This window comes from Aspergillus novofumigatus (assembly GCF_002847465.1).
Source record: "Aspergillus novofumigatus IBT 16806 chromosome Unknown P174scaffold_11, whole genome shotgun sequence".
Lineage (NCBI taxonomy): Eukaryota > Fungi > Ascomycota > Eurotiomycetes > Eurotiales > Aspergillaceae > Aspergillus > Aspergillus novofumigatus.
Window position 1 is genome coordinate 722339 of NW_020194284.1, and position 12804 is coordinate 735142.

Sequence of the window (12804 nt, forward strand, 5' to 3'; positions counted from 1 at the left end):
GCTTTACTTCACTATGCTCTCTTTGCAGATGCAGGAACAAACCCAAGCCTTCCCGCGGCGCACTAATAGGTCACACAGCAACAGCTCAAGCATGCCATGCAAAGCAAAGGTACTTACCCTAAGTTAGCCATGAATCAAACTAATTATTCTGAACACTATCACTACAGTCTATAATTAATTCATCTTCTACCTCTCCTCCACACACTCTATATTATACCTAGCAGCATGAGAAACCTAACACTGACACCAATTTATGTCCACTCCCTCAGATGCTAAGCGAGTTTACTACTGCAGTCTGGTACGGCGAGTTCACTTCTTCTACGTTCATAGACTAAGGGGCCGTACTTAGACACATTGCCTTTGATCATGCCGGTCACGAACATGGTTAAACAGGGACTTTCCGGGAGTCCCCAGCTGACAATCAGTCAAGATGGCCTACGCTCGATTTTCTTTTAAATCCTACTAACGACCAGCCAAGCAACACATGTAACATACTAAACAAGAGCCATCTATATCTCCCAACTTCAGCATACCACACAGACTTTGCGCAGGGGAATGAAGACAAACCCAATAGCTTACCCTTAGAAGCTATTTTCCAGGATTTGCAGTCAATTGATAAGCTCCTACTTCCACCTAAGTCAACAGCAGAAACCATTCCCACAATCTATAGATGTATCAAGTGCTCCAAGCTGTATCACTACCGCAATGTACTCAAGAAGCATGTTAAATATGGCCATTTACCCGACCCATTACCGCTAACTTGTGTTTGTGGTCAGTTAGTTTGTTCTTAGGACAAGTACTTATTGTGCTTCAGCAACCATTGCATGGACGAGGCCAACCACACCATAACAGAGGGAGAAGACATGCAAGACTCAGAATATTAGGTTGCCTTAGACTTACAACATTGTACACTTGAGAACATTATGGGATCCTTCATTTCCTAAATCAACCAGGAATTTCCTGGACTTGTGCATAAGCTTATTTAATGCTTAGCTCATTCCCAGCTTCATTAATTTAGGAGAGTCATCAGAAATATGAAGGAGCATGCACAAGCGCTTGAACTTAATAGTTGCTAGGCTAGGGATCTTTATTTTCTGAAAAGCCTTCCCTCTCTGATCATTGGGGCCTCCCAAGGTAAAGCCATTATTGACACACCTTCTCTCTTGTCAACCCTGGCAAAATTGCCCACCGTTTTCAAATGCCCATACTGTTTGCAGATTCAAGTATTCAAGTCAACATCGCAGTGGAGGGATCACATTTGTGAAGATATGCAACTATTCAATTGCACTTTTCCAAATTATAACAGCTGCTTAAATCAAACGCAGTGGTTTCACCATGTCTCTGAAGTGCATCATCAATCAGACAGAAAGTAGGTATGCAAACACGCTGGCTGCACTTTCAGTACTTATTAGAAGGAGAATATGTGTCTACATCTATTTCAGCATACAGGTATGTGCTGGCTAGACACTAACAGCGAACACAGGTACATCAATGATAAAGACAAAGGACTGTGCTGTTTCTGTAGCAACTTCTCTCACACTTTGAAAGGCCTACAAAAACATCTAAAGGAGCACATAAGCCATATCACTGAGATACTTTTAGGGCCTGATGGAGAGCCCTAGCTTGACCAGGATATCTATTAAGCCACTCTGTGGTCCTCCATTGCTTTTTCACCCAGCTTTTCCTTGAGCTTCCTGCTCTCCCACTCCTGGATACTTAGTTTGGCCCACCCAGACAGGCCATATCATCTTTCTGCTCGCCCGAGGTCGATGGTGCGGATAACTCTTTGAAGCCTTTTCTTACTAATGGTTGTTTAGTCTCAGGAGGTGTGTCTGGTGCGGTAGGTAGCATGATCTAGCACCAGTGTCTATCTAATAGTCCATTATGTATTTTAAACAAGATGTTGTTATACCATGTTAGTTTAACCAACAATGTGTTCTCCTGGTTTAAACTGAAATTAAAGCACTACTTAATAGCATTAGACGTGCTACTGTATACATGCATCAGCAAACTATGAACCATGGCGCCTGGCAATCCATACAGATCAGATCACCTCTCCCCTCACCAGTGGGCGGTGGTGGAGAGAATCGTGTCTCTGAACAGTCTCCTGCTGGTGGTTGTTAGTTTTCAGAGACCTAGTACGGGGAAGGAGCTAGCATCGGAATTCAACTAAGACTCTAGACTTCTACCCCTTCCATCCGGGACAATACATCATCCCAGCTCTCAGACCAATCAACATTGCTGAACTGCTATTCGCTGCCTCAATTCAGAATTGCTGAACTAGAGAACGGCCCGCAGTAAGCTATTAAATGTGAAGTCAAGAGGTTTGCAAGGTAAAATATGCAATGTTATATCCAGTTGATTCAATATTTTGTTCCCCCATAGTTGTCAAGTATCAAGGCTGCTTCCAGCATCATATGCCACTAACACCGCCACAATAGCCGTCTTCAATCACTAATAGGAACCTACCAGCGTACACTCACAGAACATAAACCAAAAGCTTCATCAATCCACTATGCGCCGCAAAACAGCACTGAATGGGGCTCTCCAGGAATAAGACATTACTTCAGCACAATTCTTATGAAAGAAGGTTCAGCAATGAATAGAGCAGTTGTAATAATGACTTGAGCATGACAGTCATAAAAGCCTTAGGAATATATTAATGATACAACAGGAAAATGTAACAGAATAAGAAAAGTTTGAGCATTCCTCTTCAGCCATTACTGCGATGCATAGTTTCATCTATCTGTTTCAAATACCCAAGGTGGTAATAACATCTCTGTTAGCGTTGACCACGATAGTTCCAGTCATTGGGGGATACCTGTCAGGAAGAGTAGAGGTGCTGACAACGATAACAGTGCAATAGGCTTCAATTGAATGAAAAAAATGATTCTTTTAGGCCCCAGGGTTTAAAGCAAAATAACTTAACAGGCAACAGCTGTACGCATCATGATTCTAAGAGCTAATGAGCTATAATGGGTCCATGGAATTCACTTAGAAAATGACATGTTTATAGGCATCATCTCCATATCTGACTAGGCGTCCACACAGCTTTTCGAGGGTAGTGTTATGGAGTAGAAAGGACCCATTCAAAGAGTAAAACCAGATAGTATTGCCAGCAGGAACATCAAGAGTCCGAGGAACAAACTTTACCTTGTTACCAGAGACAAACTCTAGACTGTCACCAGGCTCCACGCAGACCATGTGGGTGAAGCTCCTACTAGTTATAGCTACTATATGTGATGATAGAGTTCTTATAGTCATAAAATTAGATGCTAACTCATAAGATGGAATATAAATTACCGAAGTGGAAGGTGTCCTTATTACTAAAGGTGTGAAACTGCTTCTTAGATGCATAGTAGTTGTACCAACTAGTAAAGAAGGGAGTGGTTTTAGTTGCCAGGAAGTTATACTCAATAACAGACTTTATTCAGTGCCCACACTTCCTATTAGGCCTCTCAATGATGGCAAGAAGCATGATGAGGAATTGATTAAAGAGGCTAAGTTAAGTGCTGAACTGGGCTGGAAACAGGTAGAAGGGAGGATAGTTAGCAAGGGTGAGGGTAATATCCAACTTTTAGACAGTTTTAGCCCTCTTAATACAGGGCTAAGCCCATAGTTCACCCACAGCCAGTGGCAAGTGAACAGAGGTGTGTTGCAACAGCCCTCAGTCTCATTTACCAGGAAGTAGCTTTGGATGAAGGACGTGCATGATAAATCATTCATAAAAGATTAATGGTCATATGAATGCCGTAAGTCAGACTCTTGAGCAATTGAGATATCCAGCTGTTCTTGGCCTTAGAGGGGCCGCAGCAGCTTAAAACTGCATGATAGATACACATTTATTATATTCTTAAACATGGTGCTGCTATTAAAAATAGTTGAAGCTACAACCCCCTGACAGTTGGGTTCAGTCCAAGTGATGATCCCATTGATTTTAAATGGGTCCGTGGGAGAGTCTATACCATATGAGCTAGCCTGGACAAGCCGCTTCCAGAGACCTTATCCTGTTCTACTTGAAGGGAAGTTGGGGGGCCTGCTCGCCCGTCAGATTCCATCTTTCTGGGCAGCAATAGTGACAGTCATTATATGCTTATTAAAGCCTCGTTCGTCCGTCCCGTGTACAAGCCCTAATTCCCCCGCACTAAAAAGTCTTGTACGGTACTGTCAGCCAATAATGTGATTTAATTCAACCCTTCCATCGACAGAATCACTCCATTTACGACCGGCTATATCCAGTATTATGAAGCTCGATGTGGAGATAGTCTTAATGCTAAGGATGGCTTTTCAGAGTAGGATTCAACCTAGTACAGTATTCCTTGGAGACAGTGCGACTAAATAAGCACGATGGGTCTCTAGGTTCCTTGCTCGGGATGGCTGTACACGAATTCTCGGACATGAAGTTCCCTTAAAGTGCCCAACAGTATTGATTCAGTCCGATCGCGGGAAAGATGTGTTGGTCCTTGTTTTTGCAAATCGGTTGAGGAGAAAATGATGAAGGATCAGCTAGGTTGTAACGCCAGACTGCTTTTTTTGATCTGAAATTGATTGATGCCATCAAAGAACTTTAAATTAAAGAACTGTAACTTCATCACCATCAATGGCAATGTTCGCGGCATATGTACATCGCTTATTGGGCTCACAGAACCCATGGAAGAGAATCTTATCGCCACAACCATAAACAGTGCCTCCGCCAGGTGAAGTTAGCGCATAGTCGCCAGTCTTGAATAACTTCCGACCAGACTTTATATATGGGCCAGTGATCGATTTTGAGGTCGCCCAGCGCACATCATACTTAGTGTCCGTGAAGCAGTGGGTTGAGTAGAAGAGGAAGTATGTATCACCATGCAGGATGAGGTTAGGAGCTTCAACCAGAGGTCCATCACTATCACCACGGTCCAAAATTGGGACAGCGTCCCCGATTAGCGTGAAGCCATCATCTTCTACTTTCTGTAGAAGAATTGGGGTGGGTACCAGAGGAGTGATGCCGTTGTTACAGTCTCCACCATGTCCAATGCTATTGCCGTCTACCTTAAAAATAACATAGCGGCTACCGTCCTTGTCAACGAATCCTGCAGGGTCAATTGAGCCTCCCTGGTCCAATCAGCATGATAGTGGTGTCTCATTTGGCACATACGGTCCTGTGGGATCTGTGCTTTGGGAAACAGCAACACCCACGCAATGATGCCTCACCATCTCTTTAGCCTCGCCTGAATAGTACATGATGTAACGACCATCACTCTGAGAACTAGATTAGCAGCTGATAAGTATAGTGAAGCTAGAGCGCATACCCGCCTAATAACATCTGGTGCCCAGTGATCTATTTCAGTCTCCCACCCTGCAAGTGTTGGCAAGGCCTCTTTGTTGAGAAGAGTCCATGTGTTAAAGTCTGTCGATCTAGCCACCTGGACGCGCTTGCCGTTGCCATTGGAGCCAAAGGCATACCATGTCCCATCCGTGCTCCGTACAAAACTAGGGTCTGGGAAGTCTGAATTAATCGTCATCCACGGTCCTCTGGCTTCCTTCATAATGGCAGAAGTGAAGACGGCTATCATTGTAGTAAGATATAAGGGACAAAATATTAAGTGACGAGTCCGCATGCTTGTAGAATGGATAGACAAAGTTTAGTCAAGATCTCCTGGGATCGACGGAAGGACGGACTATGAACTACATCCGTGAAGCTTAGGATGCCCCCATTGCTTTATATTCACTATATGTCAAGTTAAACTGTTTCATTAAACAAATAATAGAATATTCATGGCAACCCCGTCACGAACGGTGTAATAACCAATAAAGTGAGCTTACTTCTATTGCCACATTAAGATTCGTGATGCCGAGCCTATAGTAGCAGGGAGGACTATACCTGCAGCATTTCCTCAATCGGCTGATATCCGTTCATCAGCCGGTCTTGATATTCTCCGATTTCCTTGTCCTGCTGAACAAGGGTCTGTAATCCCAGTAGAATTAGAGGACGTGAGATTACCGGTTCACCACGACCTGCTTTGGTATATTTCATCGTAATTAACAGGTGATTGGCCTTTGCTGCGTTCTGGTAGGTTATTCTTACTAGCGTGATCACTTGCTGAGCTGGGAACGCGATACAAACGATACAACAGTACAACTGGTTAGTGCAAAGGAGGTAGTTCTATCCTGATCAATTCTGTGGTATTTTACTAGGATCACAAACTTTCCTTTATTAATACCGCCAGCTTCATCAAGTCGATGTTTGTCTGACCTCAAAAGTCTGGCTGGTAAATTACAGCTTCGAAATTGCTCTATGTGACGCAGTAGCAAGTGCGCTAAAGAAACTGGCTGATGCGGTATTTATAAATTACAAGTCGAAGAGCTTCCATAGTAAACATATGGTGTATCATCAGTGGGAGTTCTACCCTCTGATTGTTACTTTATCTTATCAGCTCTTCGGTATTTTCATTGAAGCGCAAACCCTTGATATCTACCCCGGAATGCGGTATATATGAAGTGGCCTGAATCAATTCTATCATAATATTTTCCTACCTCACAAGGTTTGTCACTGCTAGATTGTCTGTTCTCACTGGCTACAGTCTCTGGCTGGAGCTCTGACAGCCCTCGATACAGTAACGCAGTTCTCAAGTGATTGGAATATAAGTAGGTGCTCACAATATATGATATGTCGGGCCATTACAATGCTAATGAATAGATATGGTCACTTTGAACATTGAAATCCTGGTAAGTCAACAGAGTGCAACTCGTGAGGATAGATATACTCATAATGGAAGGAGGCCTACGCTAGTATCAAAGATCAGCCTGATGATCTTCTTTATCTGTGTTTGCTGAGTAGACATCCGAAGGTTCGTCTGCAGGACACATCACAAGTGCTTTACTATTTGCTGAGTTATAGGTGGATCTCTGCGTCGACCTCCTTGTCAATATACTATCCGGCCTCGCCCCTATGGAAGCATTCCAACTTTTCGAAAGAGCCCGCAAAAGGTGTAAGAAGCTGGTGAATGTCCAAGCTTGGGATGAGGCCTTGCTGTTGCAACTCTGTCAGCCAGACCAAGTGCTATTTGGACCAACTGAGGTAGATGGTCAGAATGGAGGGCCCCATTCTAGCCAGCCAACCGCTGACGAAGTATATTGCGAACCAGGCACAACTCCCGTTGCTGATCTCCACAATGATAGTAATGGCGCACCAATCCTGGGTGCTAGGGCTGATCAAGCCTTGCGAACCATACCGGCCCGCTTGCTCGGCCCAGGCAATTTGGACGAGGATCTGATCAAATGGATTCTCCAACCAGAGCCACAGGAATTGACCAGCAAACGCCGGAGAAAAAACACTTCGAAGACAAAGGTTGACAGCGGCAAAACTTCGGTTCCAGCTCTGCGACCTAAGTTCGCGACTGGAGAAGTGACTGAATTAGTTGCTAAGCATTCAACTTCAATCTCAAGCCCCCTAAAGAGTAATGATGGAATGGCCTTGAAAGCGCCTGCTTCAAAAGTGGAGAAGAAAACTAGAAAAAGACAAAAGCAGACAGTCCATGAATAAAACTCGTGTGTAAACTAGCAGATATCTGGTGTGCTCCATTCAAACACAGGGAATACTATTGTTACTGCTACACTGGCCGCACTCAGAAGCAATAACGCTCGACGATTCAAGGCTGGCCCACTCTGTCCACAAGACTACCTCGATCAGAGGACTAAACGCAAAAACCAGCTTCGATTTTGGACTAAAAAGCGTCTGATCGGAAACCTGAAGTACATCGATATGTATGTTTTCAACATATGGCCAATCAACTTTTAGCCATTGTGAAGATTGTCACCACTGCACATTCTTTGCTGTTGACCACGGGCGTACAATAATGGAAATACAATAGGGAGGACAAGGGATGCTGAATCCTTTCCGTGCTTTTGAACATCATGGTCTTCGGGCCGTCGAAGAGGACACTCTGTCCCACTGGGATTAATATCCATTCGGGACAGAATTGCGTTTCCATTGGTGAGCGTGAGCTCTCAGCAGCTCGTTAAGTCAAGGAGCCCCGGGAGTTCGCTTCTTGGTCTGCGTGCGTTTCTTCTCCTTACCGTGCCAGGTGATGGAGGTTGAGCTCCTTGAGGATGATGTGGTCCCCTTCGCCGGCTTCATTCAACGCTTGCTCGATGCCGCGTGTTTCCTGGGAGCGTCGACGCTGGTCAAAATATACGTTGTGGACGCGGATGGATCATAGCGTTTGTGCGGAAAGTCTAGGTCTGCACCGGAGAGCGTCGCGCCTGGTAACATATATATTGTGGAGGTTGACGGGTTAGTGTGCTCTTACAGAGAGTCCAGATATCAACATCAGAAAGATTATACGCCGGTGTGTCCACGCCTGTGGATTCTTTTGCGCAGGAAGAAGTAGACGCTCAAGTGAAACGCAGGAAAGAGTAGGCGTTGAGTCCGTTTGTTAGGGTAATGACGTGGCATTCAGGAACGGGTTGATCCACGATTCTTAGATGGCTATTTTGTCCAAGTCGAGCACATGCGTGTTTCAGAAGAATGTGGCCAGAGCTCGGCCCTCTACTCGTCCGGCATTGTACTGTATGATGGAGAGATTCTGCGAATCTCCCATCGGTCACTAGTCGGCCATCCTGTGACGTATGCGCGGTTTGTCGTCTTACTCTTCGGCTTCAACCAGAAAGCCACGGGGACCGGGTTTATCCTTCAGGGAGGATCCTCCTCCGTTTCTCCCACCTCCACCGCCATTCGTCTTCCGGCGCCGATGCCCCACCACCTCCTTTGGTGACATGAGTGCGCCTTCCGCTTTCGTAAGAATGCGCGGCCTGGGATTTTCGTGGGCACTACATTATTCCTGAGTCGACGCACGGGTTCAGCCTCTTTCGTACTTTCCCTGGCGTCCAAGCACTGAACCAAGGTCGTTGACACTGCTGAGAGTGTCGGGGTGCTCCGGTCCAAGGGCCTTCGTTCGGCCTTCTAGCGCTCGTCGATGCATGGATTCGGCCTCTTCATACTTGCCCTGCCGTTCAAGCACTAAACCAAGGTTGTTGACACTGGTGAGAGTATAAGGATGCTCTGGTCCAAGGGCCTTCGTTCGGCCTTCTAGCGCTCGTCGATGCATGGATTCGGCCACTCTATACTTGCCCTGCCGTTCAAGCACTGAACCAAGGTCGTTGACACTGCTGAGAGTGTCGGGGTGCTCCGGTCCAAGGGCCTTCGCTCGGCCTTCTAGCGCTCGTTGATGCATGGATTCGGCCTCTCCATACTTGCCCTGCCGTCCAAGCACTGAACCAAGGTCGTTGACACTGGTGAGAGTGTCGGGGTGCTCCGGTCCAAGGGCCTTCGTTCGGCCTTCTAGCGCTCGTCGATGCATGGATTCGGCCTCTCCATACTTGCCCTGCCGTCCAAGCACTGAACCAAGGTTGTTGACACTGGTGAGAGTGTCGGGGTGCTCCGGTCCAAGGGCCTTCGTTCGGCCTTCTAGCGCTCGTCGATGCATGGATTCGGCCTCTTCATACTTGCCCTGCCGTTCAAGCACTAAACCAAGGTTGTTGACACTGGTGAGAGTATAAGGATGCTCTGGTCCAAGGGCCTTCGTTCGGCCTTCTAGCGCTCGTCGATGCATGGATTCGGCCACTCTATACTTGCCCTGCCGTTCAAGCACTAAACCAATGTGGCTGAGGCCGCTAAGAGTATAGGGATGCTCTGGTCCTAGAGCCTTCTCATAGCCTTCTAATGCTCGTCGATGCATGGCCTCAGCCTCTCCATAATTGCCCTGTCGTTCAAGTACTGAACTAAGGTTGTTGAGACTAGTGAGAGTATAGGGGTGCTCCTTTCCCAGAGCCTTCTCATAGACTTCTAACGCTCGTCGATGCATGGATTCGGCCACTCCATACTTGCCCTGTCGTTCAAGCACGAAACCAATGTGGCTGAGGCCACTAAGAGTATAGGGATGCTCTGGTCCTAGGACCTTCTCATACCCTTTTAATGCTCGCCAGTGCACGGCTTCAGCCTCTTTGTACTCACCCTGTCGTTCAAGCACTGAACCAAGGTTGCTGACACTAGTAAGAGTGTCGGGATGGTCTGATCCTAGGGCCCTCTCAAAGCCTTCTAATGCTCGCCGGTGCATAGCTTCAGCCTCTTTGTACTTGCCCTCTCGGTCAAGCACTGTAGCAAGGTTACTGACACTAGTAAGAGTGTTGGGATGGTCTGATCCCAAGGCCTTCTTTCTGCCTTCTAGTGCTCGGTGATGCATGGCCTCAGCCTCTTTATACTTGCCCTGTCGTTCCAGCACCACACCAAGGTGGTTGATGCCGCTGAGAGTATAGGGATGCTCTGGTCCAAGGGCCCTCTCTGCGATTAAGCTGTTGATATAGAAGATGCTTGAAAGTAAAGTATTCCTTCTTGTATGCTCTATTGCTCAGGCAGACTAGGTTAGAATCGGGAATGGGGAGCCTGCTTTGACAGCTATTGTGTCCATGAACTGAGGTTATCGGATCTTTCATCCTCTCTGCCACAGCAGGTGACTATACTTTGCGCAGGTCAGCGACCTTTCTCATGTATTCTGATTGGAAAGAACCATATGTGTGCACAGGCTCTCAATAATCCTATTTATAAAGTTTTATTAGTTTCATTTATGGCTAATGTAGTCAAGGTAGCTTCATTCCTTCACAAGGCATATAGTGTTATACTCAATCTGCTCCTTGTCCTTCTCACAAGCCACCGCCTCGTCCTTGGCTCGTTCACGCCGGTGGTGCTGAGCCTCTGGTAAGCCCATAAGCCACGGACCAGTCTCAGCAATGATCTGATCCGCCAATTCTTGGGGAAGTGGATGGGCTGACGATAGATGGGATCGTGCTTCCTGTTCCCACCAATCGAGACGCTGTGGGGGCACATTTCGCGTTGAACAGATGCGGTAGGAAGGATCAACAAGCCACAGGGTCAAAAAGCGACAGCGTCCAGGTCGAGCTTTGTCCACCAATTCAAACGATTCAAGGCGGTGGCGTAGGCAGTTTGGAAAAGTGATCAGACCCCCTTGACGTATGGACACAGAACCGAGTTCTTGAAACGCTGGTCTCTCATTCTGAACACCGAACAATTTCTCCAGGTACGGAATGTCCCAACCACCCCCATTAAACGAGAACTCCTCGCCATGCATGGAAATCTCTTGAGCGAAGGAGATGCGGGTATTTGCCACGTTTTCAAGATCAAAGCAATACAAGGCTACCCCCGCGATATGCTCATTCAGCAGACCGTCCGCGTGCCAATCCTCGCCCAAGAAGGACGGGTTATCAGGAGTGAGCTCAATGCCCCCCAGCTTGACGATAATCTGTAGCCCCTTTTCGCGGAACTCGTCCTGGAGTTTCACGGTCTGGAACTGATGATCGATCTCGTCTTTTGCTCTGCGCATCTCATTATGGAGCATGGGATCCATGATTTCGGAGCGCTTCCGCCAGAGTTTCGTAAAGGGATCAATGTTGTCGTAATCCTCACGACCGACGATTGCTCGGGCCGTTCGTCCTGCCTTCCAGTCTTGGTAGGAATAGGTGGTGCCAGGCTCGGAGTGCTGAAACCGAAACATGCGACTGTATTTGATATTCACAACTTCACGCAAGGATAATGTTGCCTCCCAGTCTGCGGGGATTTCGCGTGTTGTATTGTACGACCATTGCACCTTTACTCCATACTCTGGTAAAGAGAGGTACTCCTTGACGCGAGCAAGCGCCCGCTGGTAATCCTCAGTTGACCTATCGACGTCCAGCGTGGTCGGGAGCTCCTCGGCCCATTGAGGATAACGATTATCCCACGCGACCCCGAATGTGCGGATTCTCATGGGCTCCCGACCGACAGAGCCCCGTGACCTCCCCTTCCCAAACCTAATCAGAATCTCGTTCCATGGCTCAACAACTTTGGATATCACACCTTCCAGCGTCCTGTAGAATGGCCGCTGCTCACGGGGGTGAAGATTGTTGATGTAGGAAGTAATCCGCACTTCTGTCGATCCAGCCGGCCCACGGAATTCAACTTCGCAAGGCAGCCATTGATAGCGCAGTGAGTAGAGGTATTTTTCAATTTCCCAGTCCTTTTTGTCATCATGGAGCGGCGGCGGTGCCTCTCCTTGCCCGTAAGCGTCCAAAGTCTGCTCAAGCGGAACACTGCCGCCACTGATCAGCACTCTCGTGCGTTCGCGAGTCAGCGGGTACAGCGACGGGTCAATCAGGTTCCAAACCTGCTGGTTTGAACTCGGTTCCCAGTCCATCTGCCCGGCACGTTCCTTCAATGCGGAAGTGACGAAGTCCTGGATCTCCGCGGTCACTGCAGGAGGAATGACGTCGTTTGATTTACACACGCCACTGGCAGCGTTCAGAACCACAATTAGACCAGTCTCCTGCCATCGCTGCGCTTTGTCACGCAGCTCAGCCGCGCACCATTCCCATGCCTTGGGGCTGATCAATGGAAATTGCGCCATGGCCTCGCTTCGCCAAGTCTGCATGGTTGAAGCATTAAAGACCAGCTCCTCCCAGCCTGGTCGATCAGTCAAGGAGTTCATCAGCCTCACCATTTCCAGCTCGCGGGCGGTGAAAGGCGACGGATACCAGCCCCATCGATCAGAGCCTACAAAAACTCTGCGTGATGATGTTATGATATCAAAGGGAACTCCATTGAATCCTGGCACCATCAAGGGTCCATCGCCTGTATTGTTGAACTCGACCTCGTCACTCATCATGCAGATCGCTTTACTGAAGGCAGCTGAGAGAGGAGATTTGTGAGGTAAGGCGCGAGGGTTGATAAGGGGGCCATGAGGACACCTGGAAATAAATCTTCTCATCGGGTGG

General features: G+C 47.4%; 4 protein-coding genes across 4 annotated transcripts; 1 reads left to right on the forward strand and 3 right to left on the reverse strand.

Moving 5' to 3' along the window:
- Positions 1-4572: 4572 nt before the first annotated feature.
- Positions 4573-5600, reverse strand: P174DRAFT_464816 (glycoside hydrolase family 43 protein; the record flags this gene model as incomplete). The annotated part of the gene is made up of 3 exons (XM_024830455.1): positions 4573-5094; positions 5134-5241; positions 5292-5600. 3 exons carry the CDS (start codon positions 5598-5600, stop codon positions 4573-4575), a joined length of 939 nt encoding a protein of 312 aa, XP_024677705.1.
- Positions 5601-6931: 1331 nt separating this feature from the next.
- Positions 6932-7525, forward strand: P174DRAFT_464817 (uncharacterized protein; the record flags this gene model as incomplete). The annotated part of the gene is made up of 2 exons (XM_024830456.1): positions 6932-7067; positions 7236-7525. The coding sequence occupies 2 exons, from the start codon at positions 6932-6934 to the stop codon at positions 7523-7525; spliced, it is 426 nt and encodes a 141-aa protein (XP_024677706.1).
- A 1315-nt stretch (positions 7526-8840) lies between these two features.
- P174DRAFT_379422 (TPR-like protein) lies at positions 8841-10322 on the reverse strand (the record flags this gene model as incomplete). Its single annotated transcript, XM_024822912.1, has 1 exon — positions 8841-10322. A coding segment is annotated over one exon (1482 nt), but the record flags the coding sequence as incomplete, so codon positions are not given.
- Positions 10323-10628: 306 nt separating this feature from the next.
- On the reverse strand, positions 10629-12692 carry P174DRAFT_507901 (DUF4246 domain-containing protein; the record flags this gene model as incomplete). The annotated part of the gene is made up of 1 exon (XM_024831412.1): positions 10629-12692. One exon carries the CDS (start codon positions 12690-12692, stop codon positions 10629-10631), a length of 2064 nt encoding a protein of 687 aa, XP_024677708.1.
- Positions 12693-12804: the final 112 nt, after the last annotated feature.